The 27,718-nt window shown below is 42.5% G+C and overlaps 2 protein-coding genes across 2 annotated transcripts in view; both read right to left on the reverse strand.

Annotated features, from left to right (window-relative positions):
* The window catches only part of LOC145457021 (uncharacterized), a 438,806-nt gene that overhangs the window by 294,150 nt on the left and 116,938 nt on the right, over positions 1-27,718 (reverse strand). The gene's annotated exons all lie outside the window — the stretch shown is intronic.
* Positions 10,245-16,293, reverse strand: LOC145457161 (uncharacterized). Its single transcript, XM_080335332.1, has 2 exons — positions 10,869-16,293; positions 10,245-10,385 (listed from the first exon to the last, which is right to left on the reverse strand). Exon 1 carries the CDS (start codon positions 16,276-16,278, stop codon positions 15,901-15,903), a length of 378 nt encoding a protein of 125 aa, XP_080191458.1. The 5' UTR covers positions 16,279-16,293; the 3' UTR covers positions 10,245-10,385; positions 10,869-15,900.

A 27,718-nucleotide genomic window follows, 5' to 3' on the forward strand; every position in this document is an offset into this window, starting at 1 on the left:
CTCTGACATTTTGCCTTGCGCAAATCGTCGCCGCGGTTACGTGATACGCGTTGATAAGCGGCGTATTTAATTGTTCGCTAGCGATCAAGAACTCGCTAATTGACAGCACTTCCGGACTCGTTGACAAGCTTATCATACGCGCAAGTTTGTTAACACGAAGATATTGCATAATCGGCATTTATGCAGACACTTAACTCTCATGAATTGATGCTATATTATCACTAATTATCAATTCCGTCGGATCATGACGTCATTCCTTTGTGACGTCATCGAACTCGCATGCCTAAGGAAAATTAGCGTTCGGCGCCTATGGTCTCAAGTCCTTATGATATTGGAGTACATCAACTTCATGATAGCTAGAGTATTAAACAGTAATATACCTAGAGTACTAACGTTTTACTCACTCGGAAATGACTACTTCTACCTTATTTTAAAGGATACCTCGTTCGAAGCGAAATTGTATGTGGTTTTGGATAACATCCAAGATGTAGGCTCACTTTGAAGGTTACTTCGTAAAACTCAAATATTGCGCAGTGAGAGTTCGCAAATTCTCGAAGTATTTTTGTTATTTTTATTGCGATAAGTCATTCTGCAGCGCGAAAATGCGTCGTAGGATATAGATGAAACTAGCACCACTCATCAAGACCGCTGAAAACAGTACGTTTCAACATTTAGTAGCAGTAAATTTCTAGTAAAGTACAAGACGTGATGATTTCCGAGTGAGTGAAAAAGTATTGCAGGTATAGTTTACCTGAAAAACCGAATACTCTGAAATAGAAGTAGATGCAGTGTAAATAGTTAATCACTTGATTAAGTTTAGCGCAAGCAGATAAAACCTATACTTGAGTAGTACAAAATGCACGACTACTTCGCTATCGCCTCCCTGCACGTAATAAGTGCTTTTACCGATACTCGTCGGTTTCAATTTTAGATAGAATTCAGAAACCAAATAATTTCATAAACATAAGCTAATTTAATGAATTTACTCGAATGTACTATGCCGCGCTGATAAGATTAATTATAATATACGTATCATCTTACAGCGATTTTTCTAGCGTAGAAAATCTTTAAAATGTAGTAAGCAGGCCAAATGAAGATATTCGTTGAGTTGAATAAACATAAAAAATACTCTAGACCACTTTATCGGTACTTTACAGTTTCAGTTTTAGATAAAATTTGTCCCTTTCACCTATAATTACAACTCCTCGCTATCTAAACATGTTTAGAATATATTATTTGCCATGATACGAACCCGTGAAGTACTCAAGTAGCTTTTCGTAGGATATATAGATGAAACTGACAACACTCACCAAGACCGCTGGTCCACTGAAAAAAGTACATTGTAGCAGTAAAGTCCTACTAAAGTACAAGAAGTAATGATTTCCCAGTTAGTTGAAAAGTAAGTATTGAAGGTATAGTTTGCTGGAAAAAGCGAAAAACTCTGAAATCGAAGTAGATGCAGTGTAAATAGGTAATCACTTCATTAAGTATAGCGCAAGCAGGCCAAACCTATACTTGAGTACTGCAAAATGTACAAGTACTTCGCTATGTTCTCCCTCCACGTAAAAAGTGACTAGGTTTTAGACTACTTTATCGGTACTCGACAGTTTCAGTTTTAGATAAAATTTGGTAAGACTTTAAATTTTAAAGTAGTTTGAGCTTACGTTTGTATCACCTTGACAAGTAGCATTATCAGACATGAAAATGATACTATCACCTAATATAGAAGTTAACACGCGTCAATGTGCTTCGGAATTCACGAGAAATTGCTTACTAAGAGAAGTATATTCTTGTATACACCATAGTGAAGAGAATCTTTAAAATGTAGTAAGCAGGCCGATGGGTATTCGTTTAGTTGTATAGGCATAAAAAACATTCCCGCGCGCTCTTAAACAAAACACTTCCTAACCCTACCACCTAATACTAAGGCGCGCGGGAATGTTTTTTATGCCTATACAACTAAACGATTACCCATCGGCCTGCTTACTACGGAAGCAAGTTATTATCAAAACATAGTGGTCAAAATTATCGCAGAGCAATATCGATTTGCGTAAATTCCGTTATGCGTCTGACTACGTTACTAGGGATTATGTAGTTAGTTAAGGAATTAGGAGTCCTATCTTCCCAATTGGTATGGAACAACATCAAAATCATCACAAAGCAATATCGACAAAATCTGCTTACTTTTATAACTTTATATTTTGTGAAGTAGAGAGTAGTTTAAGGTTATGTTTGTCTAACCTTGGCGAGTGCTATTGTCACACTCGATCACCATCTTCAAATCATGGCTATCTCAATGATGTTGACTGAATTTTCGGCTTCAGAACGTGTTAATTAGACCTGATCGTTTTAACGCTGGGGTTCGCGTACAGGCATCGATAGAGTTTGTATAAATAAAGCCCTGCGAATCGCACGCCTACGGCTATAGTTCGTTCGATTATTTTCACCTTGGGATTCGCGTATATGCTACTAAGCTGTTACGACTTTAGAAAATTCTACAAGACTATTCGGAACGCGCACATGCGAGTGATTTGTTTCCGTAGCTCCGAACTGGAGAATCGCTTGCCTGCGTCTAATGAAAATAAGTCGTAAAATGTGGAGGCTGCAGAGACAGTAACTTGTATACATAAAATCAAGTTTAAAAATATGGACGGATGAGTTATCTCTGAGCAATAGAGTAATATAACCGCCTATAGTTTAGTGGGGTATTGCTATAATGTATATCCAAACAATCGTTGCAGACTCTGAATGTTACCTAGGTCCTTATCACAAAAAATCATGCATCAGAAGCGTAGGGGCTCATATTATCAAGTCGCAGCGCTCAAAATCGCATTTTATAATAAGTAATTAGTGATGATGTGTAGAATTTTGATATTAATAATATTATCCGGAGAATATAACCTTACATAGACATCATAGTTTTCGCATTTATGTATAATCTGAATAGGAATTTAAATACATAGTCCTAAATACACATAATAGAAAATCTGTCGATTCTAGCCAAGGTAAGTTTTGACGCAGCAATCATAAGTCGTAAAATGTGGAAACTGCAGAAGCCGTAACTTGTACACATAAAATCAAGTTTAAAAAAAATATGGACGGATGATATTAGTCCTAAATACACATAATACAATATCTGAGAAAAGTATCAAGATGCGGCAATCAATGCAGCGATGATATAGCAATGGATGGATGATGTGGCAAGAGGCGTCCCATAGGTGCGGCAATGGGCGGATGATGTGGCAATGTAGGCGTGGCAATTAGGGCGACGTGGCCTTCTCTGATTGGACGGTACCAAAAACGGATCATAACACTACTCACGCCAACTCCAATAATATTCTTTTCTTTGACAATATCAAGAGCAGAAGCGTATCAGAGTCGAACCAAGCACCTTTTCGTGCTATCTTGGTCATTGCCCACTGCCACCAGACGCCGGCTACTCTGGCAACTACGAATACAATGCGTGCCGCAAGAAAACACATTACAGCAGCTATACCGGCCATCCGCAAATCCGGGCCAAAAAAGCACTTCGTCAGCCCACCCCAAAAAACGTTGGTCTTGGGGGCCCCACAGGGCTTCGCCCCAAAACCCTACAGTTGGGTGGATGTTTTCACGTGTACTTGTGATCACATCCATTCTACTCAGCGTAAGCAGAGAATTTACCTATAGCTTATCGCAGGGGCGGGCCACTTCTCCAGTCGGCGGGCCGGATGTAGGAAAATTTAGTACATGGCGGGCCGGATAGCTGAATCGATACATTATTCGCCCATTTATCCACATATACAAGGAATCAATCGTATGTGATGAATGTATTGTAACGACATCAATGTCATTTCAGAGTCATTTCTCGTCGATAATGACGAAGACAATGTGGATTGAAAACACCATCATTGTCATACAGGCGCCGCAATGTCTTCTCTCTGATCAATCAACGAATTGCACAATCCTTAATTAAGACTTCAAGACGTTCGATATGCCCGGTACCCCAAATTTACCAAGATATCAATTCATTAGTGTCGAGTACATCGTAAATGCCGATAATGCAAGTCTTCTCGCTTCTACGAACTTACGCGTAAGCTCCACTTCTCGCATGCATTCTCGGTCATGGTTTTCTCGGTATTGGTATAGAACCCCCGCGGCCCTAATCTGCCGAGATCAGGGTTACCATACGTCCTCTTTTAAGAGGATTTGTCCTCTTTTTTGACTTTTTTAAAAGTGTCCTCGGAGGACGCCCTTTTGTCCTCTTTTTTGAGAATTTTGGTCGAATTTACGGCCAAATTCGACTGAGATGCCGTAATTTTTTTTTAGTCGACCACCTGATAATGTGAAGAAAAAGTGTATTTTGGGGGCCGAGCGAGAAAGTTGACCTTTTTTTTAGTCAACCGACCACGAGTCGGGAAAAACTTACCGATTTTTCAGGATTCTCCTCCGGTTTTGCAAGTCTGAAAATTCTGAAAAATTGTCCTCTTTCCAGATTTCCGAAATATAGTAACTCTACCCCACTATAATTGCTTACTATGTCCAATTTTAGTGGCAGTATGTTATTATTTGCGTGTGTACGAGAGTGGATCTTACGCGTAAGTAAGTAGAAGCGAGAAGACTTGCATTATCGGCATTTACGGTTCTATATCGTAATACCGAGACATTACAGAGAACGGCCAATGCCACGAATCTAACTTACTGAGAAGGCGTTGTCGAGAAACTAATAGCTGAGAATCGACACCGAATGCGGCAGAGCCGTCATGCACAATTACACGACCTGTATATATGCATAACATGCCTGCATTGCATTCTCGGTAAGGTCCCTTCTTAGTGGGGTCCATTCTCGGTAATGGCTTTCTCGGTTATGAATTTCTCGGTATTGACCAAACACCCGCCGGGGGGCCACATTATCAACTAAGACGGGAAACTGTCAGCGGGCCGGACAAAATCCCGTCACGTGCCGTATGTTGCCCGCCCCTGGCTTATCGCGACAATAGCGATAATTTTCGATCATTCACGACTGAAGCGGTTTTCCCGCGGTCGAATTTTTGGCCCCGGAGTCCCATTCGTTAACCTAAACTTCATTATGTGTGGATACGTCGTGGTGCGGTAATGGCTGACGCCGAAATGCCTACAAATTATGCGTATTTATCGGAGAATGGCACCTAATAAGCAAGACATTTAGGGACACTAAATCGTGCAAAGCCCGAAAATAAATTTTAAAATGTTGGAAAAAGTTTCAAATAAAACGCTATGATTTATGTTCATTTGCGAAATAATTTCGGGCCCTTTTCAAGCTCGGCCCCTCTCCAATTGGGCGGTTTGGGGTGCCCCAGCTTCGGTCCTGCATAAAATAAATGAATCGAAAAACAATGATCAAACTGCGCTGTTTAGCGATGAGTGAGCTCGTATCTGTTCTGTATTTGTCACTCGCATGTCGTCAAATGAAACGTCTTGAACTTTAAGTCAAATCGAACATGATTCCAGCCCTAATGTTACCTCACGAAGTTTTGAATCAGTTTAAAATTAGATGTTTTATTTATTTTATCAAAGGACAAGCCTTCAACATTGCATCTTGAAATTAAAGTATAAAATTGTAATATACCTCGCGGACCGGCAGGAATGTCGTCGCGGACCGGCGGTTGAGAACCACTGATCTAAACGAATAAGGCTTCCTGGCATCGAGAACCCCAATTGCTTTAAATTTTACGCCAAATCCTGCTTGATGAATATACTGCTCCGCTACGAGATCGTGTTCAAGAGCTATATAGTGGACGCTGTTGTTGGTTGAAACCGCCAGAGATACTCAAGAAGCTGAGGAGTGCGACGGGAATGTTCCATGGAGGGCCTGGTGTCGATTGCTACCTCCAACTCTTCGATATCGGAATTCAGAAGTCGACCTCGGTCGGACTCGAACCCGCATCCATTGGTGTTGCAGCCGCGGATTATACCACTGCGATATCTCGCCACAGTCCTGTACCATGACTTGCCTGATTACTTGACCACTATTTTATCGTCACACGTAATTGATACCGCGGATGAATTGACTGTACGAGCTGACAATATCTTCGCCCGTGGGTCTCATCATACTAATCACCAAGCGCCCGGTAACGCTGACTTGCATGCGAAGAGAAATTTCAAGCCTGAATCGTGAAGTTAGACAGCTCAAATCTCGACCGCCTGTACGGGATACACCTTCTATCCTTGTTCCTCTGTGGTCTTATGATAATGCTTGTTTGAGCAGAGCGATGGGTTCCGGATTGTTTGGATGATAGACAAGCATGTGGTCTGCTAGTAATACACTTCGCGTTCGGCTTGTAAAGGTATCTGTGTTCGGCTTGTAAAGGTATCTGTCTAAGTAGACAGCTAGAAGCTCAGCAGTGATAATACTACATGGTGACAGCGGATAACTTCGAACTAGTGTAATAACCAGAATATGGCGGCGGCCATTGTATTAGGTCCGGGGGATCTCATATTAATAGGCGCAGTGAATGAGGCAGGAGCCTGGCTGGAATGAAAAAGGAAATTCCTGATCTTTATCGATGCAGCAGGTCATGCTGAATCATCCGGGCGCCAGAAAGTTTGATTATTACTGAATCATATAGACACGGAAGGATCGGATGTATTCGAGGAATTCGTGTTTGCTGAAGCAGTTGCAGCAGAAGACAAAACTGACCTTGATACCGTCTTGAAGAAGTTTGATGAACGTTTCAACGTTCGGGATGGCAGGTTTGAAGCACACCTTCAATTCTTCCATTTCTTACAACGCAAGGAGGGTGAATCATTTGCATATTGGGTACATGCAGTCAGAAAGGCTGCACGGAAATGCCAATTTCCTCCAGCAGTATATGACACAACCGTTCGGAGTAAACTTATAGTCGGGTGGGTACATGCAGTCAGAAAGGCTGCACGGAAATGCCAATTTCCTCCAGCAGTATATGACGCAACCGTTCGGAGTAAACTTATAGTCGGGTGCGTAGATGATTCTGAGATGTTGTACAAGCTATCTGAAATCGACTTTGACAAGCTAACGTCTCAGAAGATTATCGACGAGGCGAGACGGGGCTATGCTGATCGGAGGTCTGTACCTACAGCAATAAAAGCGGTGGTGGCGAACAAAGCGAGACCTCAAACCTCTAACAATCCTGCAGTTGAAACTGTGCCTATAATAAACTGCACATTTTGCGGTCGACGGCACAAAAGAGGCAGTCCAGCAGCAGCCTCAGTAAAATGCTACAGCTGTGGTAAAACGGGCCATTATATCGAAAGGTGCAGAAGTAGAAATGTACGCGTGCTGGATAGAGAAACGGTTGAGGAAGAACCAACCGCTGGGTGTTATGAGTAGGAAGAACTTCCAGACGCAATGTGTGGAAGTGTGGGCGAAATCCAAGAAGCAGAAGCATCGGTAGGCTCAGCAAAGGCTACTATGACTATCCAGTGGACTATCATGTTGGGAGTCGTTAACAACACTCTAAAATGGATTATTGACTCTGGAGCGGAAGTGTCCGTCATGCCGCGGCGATTGTACAAGAGACAATATGGGCCCATACAGAAATCTGATAGACGGCTCATTGGCGTTAATCGACAACCTCTCAATACTGGTGATAATGGACGGATGAAACTCCGCCCCGACTTTCAGACGTTAACACAGAAAGTCTACTTTGTGTCGGATGCAGATAAGCTACTCCTTGGCGCTCCTGCTATACTGGAACTTGGAATTCTTCAAGAGTGCCCAGACGTCCAAGTCTAGGCTTACCCCTGAGAGTCGGTTGCGGAGCACAGATGACGTCGAGAAAACATACCAAGAGCTATTCAAGGGCATTGGCAAACTGGGAGAACCGTTTACTATTCACATGAAAGACTGCGTTGAGCCCTTCTATTTGAATTCGCCACGTCGTGTGCCAATCCCATTGCGCCAGAAACTCAAAGAGGAGATAGAAAAGCTTGAGGAACTCGATATCATAGAAAAAGTTACGGGACCTAGGGATTGGTGTGCTCCAATCGTTGTCGTAGCAAAACCAGACGGGAAGGTACGACTGTGTGTGGACCAAAAAGATCAATAATGGGGTAAAAAGGAAGCTGTACCCTATGCCTACAGTCGAAAGTACTTTGAAGCAACTGTCAAAGGATACGGTCATCACTAGGCTAGACGCAAATTCTGGCTTTTATCAAATTCAGCTCGCCCCTGAAAGTCGGAAGTTGACAACGTTTATCACACCGTTTGGGAGATACCAATTTCGTCACTTACCATTTGGCATCTGGAGCGCACCGGAAGCGTTTCAAAAACGTATCAGTGATATCCTTCAGGGAATTACAAACGTTATTTGCCATATGGATGACATCCTAGTAGTTGGTACTCAAACTACGCACGATAAGACGCTGGAGGCTGTATTGGAACGTGTTAAATGCTCTGGCATGACTCTAAATGAAAAGAAATGCATCTTTGCTGCAACTGAACTTGAATATCTCGGTCCGGTCATTGGCCAATATGGTATCAGCAAAGATCCCAAGAAGGTGCAGGCTATTGTGAATTACGCTGCTCCTAGTGATAAGACTGAAGTTCGCAGGTTATTGAGAATGACAAACCAGCTGATGAAGTTTAGCCTTAGGGCGGAACTGACTAAGCCGTTAAGAGACTTGTTGGCAAAGAAGGTTGAGTGGTACTGGGGCCCGTCACAAGAGGAATAGTTTGCAAGAGTGAAACGCGATCTGTCTACCGATGTTACATTAGCCATGTATTGCCCAGACAGGGAAACTGTGTTCTCGGCTCTCGGCTGACTCCAGCAGTTACGGCCTTGGTGCCGTTCTGATGCGAAGACAAGATGACAATAACCTTTGCCCAGTCGCATATGCCAGTAGATCAATGAGCGATACTGAACAACGGTATGCCCAGACAGAAAAGGAGGCTTTGGCAATCACTTGGGCAATGGAGCACGGGAGACAACTGCTACTGGGTATTGCAGACCTGAAAGTTGAAACCGACCATAAACCACTATTGCCTCTGCTGCCAACGAAATCGCTTGACAAACTACCTGTCAGAATTCAAAGATTCAAAATCAGGTTGATGTCCTATAGCTTTGAAATTTTTCACACGCCTGGAAAGTCGATGTACACAGCAGACGCGCTATCACGATGCCCGTTACCAACAACGGATGGCATCGAAGACACTGATCTTCACAAGGAACGGAAACATGTGTGGGTGCTCTGTTAGCGGGCTGTATGCTGCTGACCGACGCCTGGAAGAAATAAAGAACGCTCTGAAAGAAAACAAGACACTATCGACTGTTATGACATATGTTGTCGGAGGATGCCCAAAGAACAAAGAAACTTTAAATGGACCGTAACTTATCTTCTGGAATCTCAAGGATGTGTTAACAGTACGTGACAATCTGTTGCTAAAAAGCCAGACCAGACAACTTGCCGCTCAAGCTTGCTGGTGGCCGGGTTATTCAGAAGAAATTGAACATACAGTACCCAACTGCAACCGTTGTGAATAGCATCGGCGAGATCGAACTAAACCAATGATGGGGAGCGAATTTCTGAGACGCACATGGAGTAGAATTGCTGCTGATTTTTTTCAACTTGAGGACAAGTACTACCTTTCTGATCATGGAATTCTACTCCAGAGACATAAAACTGTTCTCAGTGAAGAAAACGATCTCGTCGCGGGACACAATTTCAAACTTCAAGAATGTTTTCTCTCATTATACTGAAAACGTACTACGACCTCAACGCAAGTTTGGTTTTTATTTATGGTTTTTATTGGTTTTTATTTATGGTTTTTATTGACTAAATGAAGACTCAAGCAACTAAACGCGGTACATAAAACACTCAATATATATAGGTAGTGTAAGATGCGGGTAATCAACACAATTGGTGTGATCACGAAGACACAATAATCACCACAATCACCCGTCCTTAAAAATAAGACTATACACTATAAATAAATCGTTACAAAATGACAAATTTTTAGGCTACAAACAAAACAATTTAGGCCCAATCTCCGTATCTATCGGGAGTCCGACGGATGCGAGTAGATCGACGAAGAGATATTGCAGGCATCGGACTGCCATCGACGTCGTCTGAGCGATCTACGTGAGAATCGGTGTTCGTGCGTTCTTTCTCAACTGACCGAATCGAATCTTCAACCTCTTGTTCAGGCTCACGCTCCGGAATCTCCACATCTTCCTCAGTTTCGGACTTTGAACGCAAGGATTCTGTTCGTTCACGAGGGGGACACGGACCAAGGTCTTTCACAGATACCGTACTTTCACGACCGCCTCGGCGCTTTACAAGAGCATACTTTGGATTTACTTCAACGAGTTCGACATATTCGCAGAGAGGATCGCTTTTATTTCGGACGAATTTCCTCAGGAGCCCCTCTTTGCTGGATATCATCCAATCTGGAATAGATTGACCGTGCATCGATCGACGACAAAATGAAAAGAAACGTTCATGCGGAGTGACTCCGGTGGCAGTACATAATAATGACCTTATAGAGGGCAAGGCGTCTGCTAATACCACTTCCCAAGCGCTCTCTGGCAATTTGTGAGATGCGAGTAAAAGTTTAATTGAATTGCATATCGTCTGCTTAGCCCGCTCACATTGACTGTTGCCCGTAGGGTGATAAGGAGTGGTACGACTGGTCGTAACATCCTTTCGGATCAAAAACTCGTGGACATCTTAAGAGAGAAAAGACTTTCCCCTGTCACTATGTACATAGCCACGTAATCCAAACAAAGCGAACAATGACGATAAACAGCTAATAAAAGTCTGCGACGTCATATCGGCGCATGGGAAGACGAAAGGAAAACGACTAATTCGTAGATTACAACAAGCAAGTAAGGTCGCTTTCCAGCGACTGTTCCCTTGAAATCTATACTCACGCGATCCCGTGCACTAATAATAGCTTTGACGAGAGTAAAAGCTTCTGGTCTGAAAAATCGAGGTTTGATTTCAGCACATTCTTGGCAATCTCGGCACTATTTCTTTATTTCTTCCATGGAAAAAGGTTTACATTTAGCTCGAACGAAGTGCATCATCCGTCGCACTCCTGGGTGCGACAGTATTACGTGAATATTCCGTAAGCTCGATCCTGTAAAAACACAAACTCTCGACATCGAATCGGCGGCTACGTTGTCTTTACCTGGTCGATGTTTGATGCGGTATTTGAATGCACTTAATTCGAGTTTCCACAAGGACAATTTTGTATTCTTTATCTTACTGCGATGAGATTTCGCGAATATGAAGGACAGTGCCTCTTGATCCGTGATCAAGGTAAACGGTTTTATATGTAGTAAATATCCCCACTTACGTACTGCCTCAATAATGGCAGCTGCTTCTTTTTCTACGGCAGCGTACCTCTTCTAATGCTTGTTCATCGTTCTGTCGCAAACGCTACCGGCCTCCGGTGGCCTCCCTCTTTGGCTGAGTATTGCATCAATGGCGAATTCAGAAGCATCACACTCGATGGTAAATTCTTCATCCTCCAGAATACAACCGAGACTTGACCGCAGGAGATCCTTCTTCAATTGCCGAAATGCCATCAAGGCTTCACTGCTTAAAGGAAATGTCAAATCGTTGTTACATAGCGGACCAATTTTACCGGAAAAATTCGATATCCACTTCGAGAAGTAAGAAAACATTCCCAGACAACGTTTCAAACTTTTTCCGTCAGAAGGCGCAGGTAAGTCAACTAGAGGCTTCAAATGAGCAGGATCAGGCTTTATGGAGTCGTGAGCGACGAGGTGTCCCAAAATAGACAATTCCTTAACACAGAACTTGCACTTGTTAACATTCAGAGTTAAATCACAAACCTTTGCGGCGGTTATAAAAGCTTCCAAACGTTCATCATGCTGTTGCTTTGTATCGCCATAAATGGAAATGTCGTCTAGATAAGCGACAGCGCCTTCCAGTCCGTTGCCTTCTATAAATCTGTCAATAAAGCGTTGAAACGCAGCAACTCCATTAGTGACTCCAGCGGGAAGCCTGCAAAATTGATATAGACGACCACAAGTTTCGAATGCAGTAAAAGGCTCATCATTAATTCCAAGACGTACCTGATGGTAAGCGGACTTTAAATCTATCGCACTGTACCATTTACCTCGAGCTATTTCATTTACGACGTTTTCAATCTTCGGAAACGGATAAGCATCTAGCGGAGTATAGCGGTTGATTGTTTGAGAGTAATCAACGACCAATCTCTTCTTGTGTCTGGAGTCCTTTACCACCAATCTGAGCTCTCCACGGAGACGATGACGGTTCAATCACTCCAGATTCCAAAAGGTTTGAGACTTCGTCACGTATAAACAGTTGAACACCTTGTCATCATTACTGTAGTTTCTGGACTTGGTAGCCAAGGGCTGCACGTTTCCATCTACAAACCGAAAAATACACGGCGTCTCATCCACTTTAGCAGCTATCACATTACAGACATCAGTTGCTGCTGCTGTATCAGCGCTCCCGTCAACGCTTTCATTTGTGACCACCCATCGCCACCGCCACTTGCTCTGCCGCGGTTGATGGTTAGATCTCCATCGCCACTGAATTCAAAAACAACTCTGTTATGCTTTTCGAAGAAATTATGGCCTAGATTCAAATCGCAACAAAGATCGTCGAGAACGCCGAACCGAACCGACTTATATATTCGATTACTCAAATCCACAGGAACACAAACGAAACCGTTGACGAACACAAACGAAACCGTTGACTTCGGCGGCGAATTGTCCTGAAGCGAGTTTTATCATGGTTTGCAGTCCTCTGCCTTTCAACCCAAGCGAAGCGGCTACTTTAGAATCCATGTAATTTTTCCACGCTCCGGAATCCAGTAAGGCACGCAACTTTGCTTTACGAATGTAGGACGTAGTTTATTTTTGTCGTTGATGTTTTTGCGGCATATACACCGACTCATGATACACATACACACGATCTGCGCATATGCATACCATGAGTGCATGATGTCAGTGGCGGCTCGTGACAATATCGGGTGGTGGGGCAAGGGCCGCAAGCGACTTGTTATCCATATGACGTCACAGTAGCGTTTTTCAACGTTCATGATGGCCACATGAATTTCCCGTAAACAATGATTTTTAACGTAGGTGCCGCGAGAGGTTTGCCGGTGGCGTGACTTGAAGTGCGGTAACAAATGTTTTATTCATTGTTTTTTATTCAAATGATTATTTTACAAAATGTACGCGAACTAAGAATCGTTCTCATGCCACGAATCAATCATCAGGTTATCGTTAGTAGCATGCGTTCCAACAAGAGCCACTGCTTCCGGTACCGGCACTGTCGAATAAAAGACAGTAAAAGCAAAACAAGGCGTTTTTATCCTCGCCATAAGTAAGCCATTCATTTTTATCGAAATGCGCTGAAGAAAAGGCACGAGTGCGCTTTCCTCCGGCGTACGATTGGATCAATGGGCAATTTCTAGGCTGATACGGACCTAGTCGCTTTACCTCTAATTTTTGCTCTAAAGGCAGCAGCTGGCTAAACGGCGTACGGAGCAAAGATTCAACACGATTCATGTTCGCACTTGACCTGACTACTTATCTGCAGAAATGGAAATGACTATAAATCGAGAGATTGCGTATGCCTAACTGGAGAGGTCAACGAGTTCGGACTCATACGCAATTGTTATCTAATAGATTGGACAAGGAAATGTCATATTGAATCCAAAACATCATTCTGAAGAACTACGGATAGCAGCCTCGGAAATTCGGTCCCGGTACAGCTTGGGAGATTCTGGCCTTGAGGCTGGAGACTGTCACACGACACATACGGCTTACGGTCTATAGTGTCTTTATGTCTGCTGCAAAATCGCCTTCGGAAAATATATCACCGAATAAATACGTGGATGAAAGCCGAAAACTTGGTACACTGTTACATGAAATCATCGAGAAGTATAGCCTCATGACCGTTTTCGGTATGGTACACTGTCAAAATTAATACGAACAGATCAACGCAGAATTTTGCGTAATATTTACTGAGGAATCGGCTGATCAAGCGATCAGCTGTTAGCCGCCATCGAAAACGAAACAGCTATCGCGCTTGACAGGGGTTGTAATTGTGAGCAAATGGCCCGAAGGCCACCATTCCACGGTGAAATTGACATTGGAGAATATAAAATAAAACTAAATATTTGAATGCAAACCGAGGATGTTAGTAAACTGTTTCATGATATCATCATCTCATCACCTATCTCAGTATGGAACACAGATACACCGGCTTTTGCGTGAAATCCGCAATGCGTTAGGTAGGCTAAGTGTCAGATCAGCGCACATCTCTACCATACTCGAACTTAATAACGAAATTGCTGCCCTAATCATTGAGTGTCAACCTTGAGACTTGGCACAGCGTTCGATAATAAAATCAAGACATACCATGTAAAAGTTCATGACGGATCTAGCTAAGGAGCATCGTTAAAATCAATGGAGACCAATACCGGCTTTGCGTGAAATATGTTTGCGATACATGACCGATCAGCACACACTCGACTTTGGAAACGGAATTACTACCCTAAACTTTGAGTAGAAACCCTGAAACTTAGGACAGTGTTAAATACCACCATCACGACATGACATACCAAGTTTCAAGAATTATCATGGTGTGAAACACCATCAAAATCGACCTGTACCAGCAACGGTCGACTCAACGCATATCACGGTATCCGAGTTCAGATATAGATACGATTGTTACATCACACCTTAGGGGCGAGCAAGCATATTTGCCCCGGTTGCTCGGCCATTTTACGAATAGGAGAGAGTAAAGCAACGTTTCTTAATTGTGCGCAGCTTTGAGAGAATAGATAGTGAAAGCTTGTTATGAGCGCTACCGGGGCAAGCCCCGGCTAGGCATTCACAAAGCGAAAACACAGAAGAGAATTCGATTTTCGCGGAGACTTCGCTATGTATGGGCATTTGCAAGCGAAAGCACAAGAAGAACGCGGGTTTCGCTGTGATCTCGATATATATTGAGCGCTGTGCGTCTATAAATGGTTAAATTGTTATTGAACAGAATTTTAGGTGGGGCAATGCCCCAGTTGCCCTATAGGACGAGCCGCCACTGCATGATGTGCATATGCCGCTGGACAAGGAAGCGCAGATATTGCCTTTACGGCTTTCTAAGTCATGCACCACCCCTCCATGCTATCCCAGTAATGCATGAGCGCCAAGCAGGGAAGTCATGGATACCAGTGTTACTAATCAGGTCTTTGGTCTGACCCGGCCGGGAATCGAATCCACGACCTACCGATCAAGAAGCCGGACGCTTAACCATTACGCTATCTTGTCGGTTACAGTAGTGGGCACAGTAGTGTTGGACAGCGAGGAACAGCTATTAGATGCAAGAATGGACGAGATTCGAGGTTCAGTGACGGACGCAGCTGTTTTCACTACTTGGGATCGACACATTTTACTGGAATGTCCTTGCTTTTGGCACTTGAAACACCTCACGTACCGAGCAGGGCATAGGGCACGGTCTAAAACGTGACTGTTACCACAAAATATACACTTCGACGATTGACGACGGACTACTGCGACTTCACTTCCGTCAATATTCGAAGATGTACAATCCGTGCGAGCCACGCTATTCACATAAACGATTTCGCTCGCATCATTATTCGCAGCAATTATTGCGGATGCGCAATCTATGTGAGCCATGCTATTCACAGTAGCGGTGGTCTCATAGGAACGAGAGAAGCACTCTGCTTTCTCCATAGTGTCTGCAACTTGAAGCGCTTTATCCAAAGATCGTTCCTCGTGTTCCAGAAAACGAAGACGTATATTTGCTGATCGCAATCCAGAAATGAACGCATCGCGTACAGATTCTTCAGATTCTTCCAAATGCGCTTCTGCGGTAACCGGCTTGAACTCGCATTTCTTGCCCAATGTTAACAATTCTTGTGCAAATTCAGATACGCTATTCAGATACGCTCTCACTCGTCATTTGTTTTCTGGTCGAGAGGTTATGACGAGCGTAAATAGTATTGTTCTTCTTGACATAAATCTTCTTCAATTTCTCCATTGCTTCAAGGTAGTTCTCCTTATCTTCGATATACGAAAATATCTCAGCAGACATGTATCCACTCATAATAGCGATCTTATTGATGGCGGAAAGTGCGGGTGAATCCGACCCACTCCCAGACGATGCGGAGCCGGCATTTCTTGATTGCTCAACGGCTTCAATATAGCTCTCCAACATACGCTTCCAATGGTTGAAAACCTTCTGCGAATCCACCGCACGTGGTAACACTTCCAACACTGGTACGCGGATTAGCTTCTCGTTGTAAGCAGCCATGACTTTTACGGAAAAGACGACAACGTTTCATTTAGTTAATAAAATTGTACTGATAACGTACTACGACCTCGACGCAAGTTTAAATACGACCTCGACGCAAGTTTGGTTTTTGATAACTAAATGAAGACTCCAGCAACTAAACGCGGTACATAAAACACTCAATATATATAGGTAGGGTAAGATGCGGGTAATCAACACAATTGGTGTGATCACGAAGAAACAATAATCACCACACTCATCATGGTATCTGTGATGTTTTACTTACTGACAATGCTTTAGTCTTCGTATCGTCTGAATTTTCCCAGTTCTCCAGAGCCTTGAATTTTCAGCACCTCACCTCTTCTCCGAAATATAGCCAGGGCAATGGCTTCATCGAGAGAGGAGTGCAAACTATCAAGGGCCTGCTCAAGAAAACAGATGATCTCTATCTGACGCTACTGAACTATAGGAACACGCCATTACACAGCGGGTTCTCGCCCGCCCAATTGAGCATGGGGGGCGGATTGAAGAAGAGCATGGGGGGCAGATTGAAGACAAAGGTGATTTGTCATCCTGGCCAGCTACGAGCACGGTTGCCGAAAATCTTCGAAAAAGGAAGACGGAGTATAGACACAAAATGGCTGCGAGTTACAACAAAAGACATCGTGTGTTTGAGAATGATAGATTCGGAATTGGAGACCATGGATACATTCCTGATGGCGAAAGGATGGGTATCATCAAGGAGATGCATGAAAATCCTAGAGCGATAATCGTTGAAACGAACAATGGACTAATGAGGCGAAGCCGAAAACACTTAGGGAGGTACAACCCTCCGGAGGAATCAAAACCATCTGTTCCGCGTCAGAATAAACCGGTTGAATATTGTCGTGTAGCGTCAAAGAATCCAGGACACCATCAAGAAGCCAAGGGTTCAACTGACCCTACCGGAGAGAATCCCGTGAGACGATCCTCGAGAATTAGAAATCCGCCTCAACGATTCATAGAGCAATATTGATCATACACAGGTGGTTTCTAGATCAGGGGCAGAATAATCCCCTAACCTGTTGTACAGTTTGGGAGTAGTCTACCTCCCTGGTGACTCTGTCTGTTAAGTTTGAATGCCTTGCTCTTGCTAACCTTGCAGGGGTAGTGTCACCTTGTATATATTGTTATCGCTGCTGTGTTGTCACTTGTATATAATGTAAGTAGTGTCGATGTCTCTTCCACTAAAAAAGGGAGATGTGGTGTTATGATATGCTTGAGTGAGCATAGCGATGGTTCCGGATTGTTTGGATGACAGACAGGCATGTGGTCTGCTGGTAATACACTTCTTGTTCGGCTTGTAAAGGTATCTGTCTAAGCAGACAGCTAGGAGCTCAGTGATAATGCTACATCCTCCACGACCGACCTCTGTCGCTAGTGCGACGACTCGTCACCACCCTCGATTTGAAGACGGACATACTGACTCTAGGCATCGGAATCCTGTTTCTTGTACTGACCGCCGTACTGACGGCCCTCCGCAAAGCCAGGAATGGGGTCTCTTCTATTATCATTAACGGTTTGGTGATCGTGCGCGGAATTGTCGCCGTGGTTGTGTACACTACGAATCTGCTCGTCCTTTCTAAGACAGAAGTACGGCGTAGGATTTCGTCCACGTCGTACGGATCCATTGGTTGTTTCGCACAACTCTCACTCTATTACATGTACAGGATGATATTTCTGGAACTCATTTCTTAAGGATGATATTTCTGGAACTCATTTCTTAATAGATACAGGTTCATCCGTTTCGCTCGTGCCCAGGACATGGCACGATCGTCGTAACAAAGAACGTGGTCTCAGCCTGTATACAACGAACGGCACTGCCATTCCGACTCGTGGTAAGAAATCTCGCAAGATCCAACTCTCAAACGGGCAGACGTATGATTTTGTATTTTACGTAGCTGATACAAAAATTGCGGTATTAGGAGCAGATTTACTGGAGGATTCTCTTTTGAAGTCAATATTAGAAATAACGAAATGTTGGACCCAAATTCGAACACTCTCCTGAGAGGTCGGAAGAAACATGCGTCTGTTTTCGGCCTTAACTTAGTCTCGCCCCACCATAAGCAACCATATGCAGATATGTTGAAGGAATTCAATGATTTCATCACACCGAAGATTGCGTCCCTACGTGGCAAGCATGCCATTGTACATCGGATATTGACTACTAGCGTTCCTTTGCGTTCACGTTGTCGCCCCTTACAGTCGCATTTGAGACGGAAGGTAAGGGGTCGATTGGACGGGCTTTTAGCGTTCGAAGACATTGTCCCTTCAAAATCGCCGTATGCGTCGCCTATTACCGTTGTTCCTGAAGGTGGAGACGACATTAGGATTTGCGTCGATTACCGTAAGTTGAACAATCAAACAATCAAGGATCGGTGGCCAGTCCCCTTTTTACGAGACTTCATTAACGAATTGCCCGGTTGCAGCATATTCAGCAAGATTGATTTACAGAAAGCGTACCATCAGATTCCTCTCCATCCCCAGGGCCAAGAGAAGGCCGCGTTGATTGAACCTGAAGGACTGTTTCAACCAACTGCCATGCCGGTCAGATTGACGAATGCATGCAGCACTTAAGGCCGTTTTATCTCAGAGGTTACATCCGGAATCGAACATATTTTAGTGTTTTTAGATGACATTTTAATCGCCACCAGCACTGAACAGAAACATTTGCGACGCTCAGAACACTGTTTTCGAAGCTCGCGAGTCTGGTTATTGAAGTTGACAAGTGCGAATTTGGTAAAGAGGAGATTGAATTCCTTGGACATTTAGTTGGCTTCGAGGGAACCCGTCCCCTGCCTGCAAAGGTCGATGTTATTACAAATTACCCTCGCCCAGATAACGTAAAGCAACTACGATCCTTTCTTGGCTTTGTAAGTTATACTATCATCGATCTGTGAAAGAGTGCGCAACTATATTAAAGCCGCTCTACGATATTGCAAATCAATCATCCAACAAACGAAGACGTATTGTATGGTCTAACTCTGCTCACACGACCGCATCAAATCGGATCTCTTAGGTAATGGCTTGCTTGTCCAATGTCCATCCTATTCATGACTCGGACCTCTCTCTAGTCGTGGATGCAGGTTTGCGACAGCAACACAAAGATATATTGTAACCTCTTGGGTTTTATTCGAAGACCCTTAATCGTACCCAACGAACGTATTCAGCATTCGATCGCGAGCTCTTGGGAGTGTATTCTGCTATTAAACATTTTCACGTTCAATTGAAGGGCAGGAAGTTTCAACTAGTCACTGATAATGATGGTCTTGATAAAGCGAAGCAGAACCCTACTAAAAGACTCATCGCGCGTCAATCAAGATTCGTCACGGAATTTACGAGCGCCGTCCGCCGCCGTCAAGGAGTCATTGAACACTGCCACCGACACTCTTTCTATATTAGTCAATGTGGTTTTCCCAGATACCGTACCGATTTCTCCACACATGCTGTTCGACGCCCAGAAGGACGACGACGAACTGCGAGATCTACTGTTGAGCTCCAACGACCATTCTTTGGATCTTGTGGAGGTAACAGTTGATGGGTTGCTTGGCCCCTGCCTGTCAATCATCGCCCATTCATACCGCATTCTTTGCGCGACGCAGTGCTCAACGGACTTCACGACATTTCTCGCCCTACCATTCGAGCGACTACGAAGCTGATAACGGACCGCTACGTATGGCTTCGTCTGAAGCGGCACATAACCGAGTTTGTTCGACAGTGTCTCCCGTGTCAGCGCTCGAAGATAACCCGGAATACTCGAACGTCAATAACTAACCTTCCAGTGCCCTCTGAACACTTTCAAACCGTAACTTTTGATATCCTTTCCTTGCCTAATAGTTGCGGTTTTTCATTTTTATTGATATGCATTGATAGATTTTCTCGTTGCCGGATTGTATCCCTATGTGTGATATGCGCACCCAGGCAGTCATTGACGCTATTAACCTCGGCCATGTATCTAGATTCGGCGCACCCAGGAAGCTCAACAGATCGAGGTAGTCAACTTACGTCTAGCGAATGGTCACAACTTATGCAATTGCTCGGAATCGATCATATTACAACCCTAGCCCGTAAACCCGAGCAAAATTCAATGGTCGAAGATTTAACCGCACGTTGAAAGACGCGCTGCGTACAACGGAGAGCCCCTCCGATTGGTATCATAATCTAGGCTTAGCACTCTTGGCGTTGTGTTGCGCAATAAAAGAGGATTTATGGTTCTCGTCTTCCGAATTGACTTACGGTACTTCATTACGCTTGCCTGGCCTATTAGTTGATTCCGTTCCGTGTAGGAATAGCACCGACAATCCAACCTTCGTAACCAATATGAGACGATTTTTTCGGCCATTAGCCAAACTTCCACTAATTTTTTCACTGTAACCCAAAATCACAAGTTCCCCATAATTTAACCCCTTGCACCCACGTATTTTTAAGGATTAACCCCTTGCACCCACGTATTTTAAGGATCGACGGTTCACGCCAATCACTTGACCCCGTCTATACTGGTCCGCACAAAGTGTTGAGCGCACTACGAAGTGTTTTACTATCGAGACCAGTAAAGGTCATTATGAGGCCTCTACTGATCGCTTCATTCCGAGTCGGTTACCCTTGCAGTGTTTTGAAAACTCATAATCTAATGATACCGCTCAGAACGCAACCCTTCCCGAATCCCAACCTACCGCTCAGAACGCAACTGTTCCTGAATCCCAACCTACGACTGTTACGAATAGTGGCCGTGTTGTCAGAACTCCCAGTCACTTGAAAAATTTTGTACTCGCACCGGTGTTTGAAATGCAGATTTGATATTTTTTCTCGCTTTGTTGTGTCTCACTGTTTTTAACCCTTCGGTATGTACTGAACAGGTATTGTTTATTCGATGTACGTAGGCCTATTATATGCCTGGTTGCTATGCTGTTTTCACTCCGTTCTAACGATTTTTTTTCTCGATATGAATCGCTCTCATCCTACACCTGAAGCTTTTTCAAGTGGGGGACGCTTATGGTGGATTGGCGTACCGCACATACCCTCTCGACGCCGGATCATCCAATTACCAATCATTGCTGATCATTGTGCGTGACCATATCTGGATTTGTACTTTTAAAAGAAGACCTTCGTGAGATGCACGCCGCTTTTATACCTGACGACTGCTACGGCCTTTTTACCTGACGGGTGCTGCCGCCCTTTTATCTGCCGATCGACCGACGCTTTACGACCAACGCTGTTCATCTTATCTTTAGTCCGTTGATCTTTTCTGTTATACAATAAAGTGCTGGCCAACGTATTCGCCAGTAGTTATGTAGATCGGTCGTGACCTGCCATTGTTTCTTATGGGCCCGCTGGTGACCTGCCGCGAAACTCGTGTTGGTGACCCCACCCTTTTGACCCCCCCTTTTGACCCCCCCTTCCGCTGGTGACCTGCCATGTGTTCTTATGGGATCTCTGGTGACCCCACCCTTTCAGGTATAGGGCTCGCTCATGACCTGCCGTGAAAACTCGTGTTGGTGACTCCACCCTTTTCGAGTCCCTATCGCTGATGACCTGCCGTATCGTCGGTGATACCACTCTTTCAGGTATACGTTGTGTCGATGACCTGTCTGATAACGTTACGGGTATAGGGATCTCTGGTGACACCACCCTTTCGGGTATACGCCGCGGCGATGACCTGCCATGGATTGTTTGGTAGTGAACTAACGTTGTGGATATAGGCTGTGGCGGTGATTCGCCTGTCATGCATTCTTACGTGTTCTCTGGTGATTCGCTATGTGTTCTTATGGGTGCGGTCATGAATCGCCCTTTCGGGTATATGCATCTCTCGACCGGTGTTGAATATGTATCAAGTAAATAGTAGCGTGATTGACTCTTAGTTAATGTATACGTCACAAATTATTATATATGACCGATTCGAGTTGATCCCAACGTTTACGGTGAGCGCGACTCCGATACATCGTTATTCTTATGGATGCGGCGATGATTCGCACTTTCGTGTATAGACTGCGGGCGGCATGTCGTACTTTTAGCAAAAAAGGGTGTGAAATAGTTTGCTAAATCTAGGAATCACTTACTTGGTAATATTTTGGTAATTAGTTTGCCACAGAGCCGGCGTAGACGGTGATTCAAATACCAACAATAGCCGCGTTCACATACTAACACTTCGAAAGGTGTGAAATATTTGTAAAATCCTACGATCGCCCACAAGATAACACCTCAGACATAGTCATCTTTCACGACTTGGTGTCATAGCCATACCGATCGCTCACGCGGTGAAATTTTAGTAATCAGTTTGTCACAGAACTTGATTTCGCTGGTAAGATTTAATAAGTAACGACTAACAGAACCGCTAGTGTCGGTAACTTGAATAGCAACAAATTGCCACTTATTTCCGTCCTAACCCTAATCCTTTGTGAGGTTACCGCATACTCAAATAGGTGTGAAATAATTGTAAAATCTCACGATCGCTCACAAGGGTATGGAATAACAGAACCACAACGGCAACGAGTTGAATACCCACAAATTGTCAATTGTTGGTATAACTCGAATCTTTTTAAGAGTATAATCCTTTTGAAACTGAATATTACTTGACTTGACCAACTTTCAACTCCGTTTCCGGATCATTCACACATTCCACACCGCTGTTTTAACACTTATAGAATCAATACCAACTATCTCTAACCCGATAATATTCAATCATTTTGGTAATTGCCCAACTTTAAATCCGTTCGCCAGATGTACCACAGCTAAACTGAGATAATCAAAAATGAAATATTTTGACTTTGGTATAGTCTGAATTGAAATAGATTGACAAACATGACTAACAGCTTTCAACCCAGTCATATTTAGAGATTATACGCACATTGATTCGGAACAAGTAATGAAACATTACAACTCTATTCGCGACCTGTCTTTACGTTTGTCAAACAGAGTTTCAGAAATATTATCACTATGACATCTCAACATTTTAACATCTTGCCATCAACAAAAGAGTAAAATACAAAAACCTTGTCAAGTCAATCCGTTTGTAACTCACCGAACCAAAGCAAAAAGTGTCCATACGAAAAGTAGACAAGACTACGCAAGTAATCACTACAACCCACAAACCTATCAAGTTCGGTTTTAGGCATATACCACCAACTCGTCTTTTTTGTTCAACTGTAAAAGTCGTTACTATGCCGCAAGATCAAGAAATTACTATGCGGTATATTTTGTAAGACAAAAATAATGACTTCTCGGTGTCGGCGACTTGAGATTAACATAATAAATTTGAGTATACGACATTTGAAAGTATGACCATCGTAGTTTCTTACAATCGAACGCAGGTGTTATATCGAAAATTATCGTGATGTAAACATAAGGATTGTCACATCGATTTAACATATGAGATTTTGTAATGGTCTATCATGACTTGATTATTAAATTATTCGCGTTAATTAGACCCGGTGTTGTGGTAAAGGTTATTATGACAGCAACAAACTTTTCAGTACCGTTGTTATTAACATATTGAGTTGTAAAACTATGCGTGTCTGAAATGTTCTTGAATGGAAAATTATTCCACCTTGGTACATATCACCCTGGGTATCGCGGATATCAGAAAATATTTTACAAATGTAATTGTCTCCACTAACCAAGACTAAAGATGAAACAACAATTTCCTTTGTTAAACAATTACCGGTACAATACTTTATCATCGTAATCAGCAGTGAGAATTAAAACACTTTCGCACATTATCCGGTGTCAAGATATCACACTAGGTGAATTGACATACCGCCGCTTGATTAATACCTAATCCATTCGCACCATTTCACATACTTTGATCATTACAAAATTAAATTGGAATATGTTTGCTAGATGCATTCAATTCAGTTAGAAATGTCTGGTACACAACAATCGTAATATCAAGGAAGTATACTTGCTACGCTGTAATTCACTTAACGTGTTTTGTATTGTTGTTCATTTGTAGTATTGATTGTTTTTGAACCCCCAAATAATAATTCCCGACATGAAACCAAACCGCCGAAAGTCGTTACCATCACAACGAAACAATTTGTACGATGTTTGTCAAATGTATCCTATAGTTAGGTGTACTAGAATTATTTGTCTAACACGTACACCGACAATGCAACCGAAAATTTTTCCGTTATCATTCGCTAAAGTAAATGTCATCACAATACTCATCAAGCTGTCATCTGTAAATCAAGATTACATCCAACTTGTAACTGTATCGTTTAACTACCGGGTTGCATCAGTTTGCTATTTTTGTCATTTAGTGACTGCTGAACATATCAAACGATACACATTACGAAATACTGTGTTGGTCGTAATTTCCATCATCGTGATAATCGAAGTACATTTGTTTCGAGTTCATAACAACCGACTACTTCTCTATGACATGACGAATTTTTGAAAAGTTATGCTTAGAAGATTGGTGCATCTCGCGAAAAATAATATACCACTCATATTGATACTGTTACTCCATTGACCGGTATTTTCAAACGAGTCGATTTTCAACCGAGCAAAATTTATTACTTGAGTTGTCCCGCTTACTATATTTAAATGTAAACTCACCCGTCTTTCAACAACAAACAATTATAAAAAGTACACAAGCAAACACAACAAGTTTTACTTTTGTTGGACACTAATTATTATTCCACACATCTCATTTCATACTAAGTGTATATGAAAGATATTCACGGCACACGAAAATATTCGATATTCCATGCTACGAACATACGCAATAATTGGTGACGCTTTCACACTATTTCGATTAAGTGTAACAAAAACAACAACAACAATTTCCACTCTCTTGACTTATGAAAACAACAGACGAACCTTCATTCAATATTTTGTTTTTGTCAACTAGTTACTTTTTCATGAGACCCCCACAACTCTTACAAAAGTACGAAATATATTTACACAAAGTAATCAACTTTACTCGATATTCTCACATTACGAAACTAAAGAATGGTTGGTTTGTCTCTACAAACTGTTTCGTTACCTCAAGACCTCTGTCTGAATGGTTGTTCATGTGTCTTAAGAACCAAATAGTTCAACACAGCACTAGTACCAACAGTAACATCAGAGTTGTTTACACAAAAGTTTGTATGTGCGCAGTATGCGAATACCACGTGTAAGTCCAGCACAATTGCAGTATCCAGCCGAGATTAGTTAACACCAATTTATTACAACGGAGCCACGTAAACTTTCGTGAATGTAAGGCATACTCACTTCTCGAGATTCTGTCAATGTCATAGCAATAAACCAGCTACTCCAACAACAGAGTACATACGTTTTCTAGTAACGACTCTCGAATCTTACACACAGATCAATCTACTTTGCTAACGAAAAGTGCTGAGTCATCACATGATTATCCTCACAGCAACCAGTAGATGGAGCTGTATTAAAATGTTCCTAACCCTCTGCACACCAGTGACAAATTGTTTTGTGAATCGAGTTGTTGTTCCGCGTCAAGTCTCCATGTTGAAGCGTACATTAAACAGCGCAATCCAATTAAAACCATGAATCTATTTTCATTTCCTCACAAACTGTCACATACAGAAAAATAAATTTTATTCCGCCAAAACATACTTGTAACCAATCGCTTTCATTAAACACACAACACCATAAAAGTATTTACTTTCTACAACATAGACATTTCGACGTAGTCAAGAAATATTTTTATTAATCAAAATCATCGACTTCTGTTTACGTCGTTAGTGTGTGCATGTCATACATGTGGGGTCCGTATTAAAATGGACACGACACGACTGAATGTAAGGAGATAGAAGTCTATCGCATAGATTTACATGTGGTCTTCGCTACGGTTTCAAAAAACTAATCATCTCTTTTACATTGATCGAGACCGAGCAAGTTAGTTAATGGCCATGATTGTGTTTGTCATATGCGAATGATAGGGTTACTGTCAAATCTACATACAACAACCTTCTGGCACTCATAATAGCAATTTCATTCTCTCCCTTCGTAATTGTAGACTCACGACAAGTATATTGTACAACTCGACAGCTACGTTTAACAAGACCAACGACACTGAACCCACGACGTTTACCTACGTAAAATTACCACTTTCACTTGGCAGTCCATCGTTTACCTGACTAAACATATCATTTTCCTTTGGAGATCTGACGTCTACCCAGAGTAAGAAACCATTTTCATTGGGAAATCTATTTTTTTTTCCTGGATAACAAACCTTTTTCACTTGGAAATATATTTTTTCCCTGGGTAACAAACCTTTTTCACTTGGAAATATAATTTTTCTCTGGGTAACAAACCTTTTTCACTTGGAAATATATTTTTTCTCTGAGCAACAAACCTTTTTCACTTGGAAATATATTTTTATCCTACAGCAACAAACCATTTTCACTTGGTAGTCCACCGTTTACCTGAGTAAAAATGTCATTTTCCTTTGGAGATCTGGCGTTTACCCATACTAACAAACCATTTTCATTGGAAAAATACTTTTACCTAGAGTAATTAATCATTTTCTTTTGGAAATATATTTTCTCCCTGGGTAACAAGTCTTTTTCGCTTGGAAAACTGTCATTTACCTGAGTACCAATACCGTTTTCACTTGGAAATCTATCTTTTCCCTAGGTAATAATACTATTTTCGTTTTGAAAACTGACACACACACTGGACAATTTGATATTTTTTCTATATATTGTTACAACAGACGGTGACAAAATATACACCAACAACGACTCCATACATTTGTGTAATCAAATATTCAGTTGCTCTGATGCATCCCATCAAAATCATTGGTTACTCACATACAATAACAATGTGCTGTTGTACATCGACATGTATGTTTTCGGAATTGGTGAATAAAGGGGTTTCCGATATGTCCGTGATGTCCGGGTTCGTGCTTTGGATTTTCCAGAGTCAAAATATCTGAATAAAACACCTCCTCGACTTTGGTAACTGGTTGATACACGGATAATGGTGTTCGGAAAACGGATGAATTTATGTTCCCCATCGCGCTGACAACATCGGGTTACTTGTGAGTTTCCTCGGGTCTGTTTACTATATTGTGTCTTTACTGGTCAATACATGTCGCTCCAGTCAGCTGAACCCGGATCACTAATATGAGAAAGTGTGGGGGCCGGATCCGGATATTCACTCATGACCCAACGACCGATATTCAAGTAAACATGTTACAGACCGTGTTTTGTCTCCATGAAAAATACCAATGCATACACCATCACATCAAGTACGTCACGATTGTTCACAAGTATTCGCGTAAACGAGGTGTACATACAATGTGTCGGTGTACAAACATCATGGGACAAAAATTCACGTTCTCAAGTCTCATCATGCGCCGACTCTGTACATTCAATGTGGACATAGATGACACACGACATGATACAATGGACAGTGCATTATGCATACCGATATATTCTCAGTCAAATATGCGAACCAT

This window comes from Botryllus schlosseri, chromosome 15 (genome assembly GCF_051294905.1).
Source record: "Botryllus schlosseri isolate E-star chromosome 15, Bs_hap1, whole genome shotgun sequence".
Classification (NCBI taxonomy): Eukaryota; Metazoa; Chordata; class Ascidiacea; order Stolidobranchia; family Styelidae; genus Botryllus; species Botryllus schlosseri.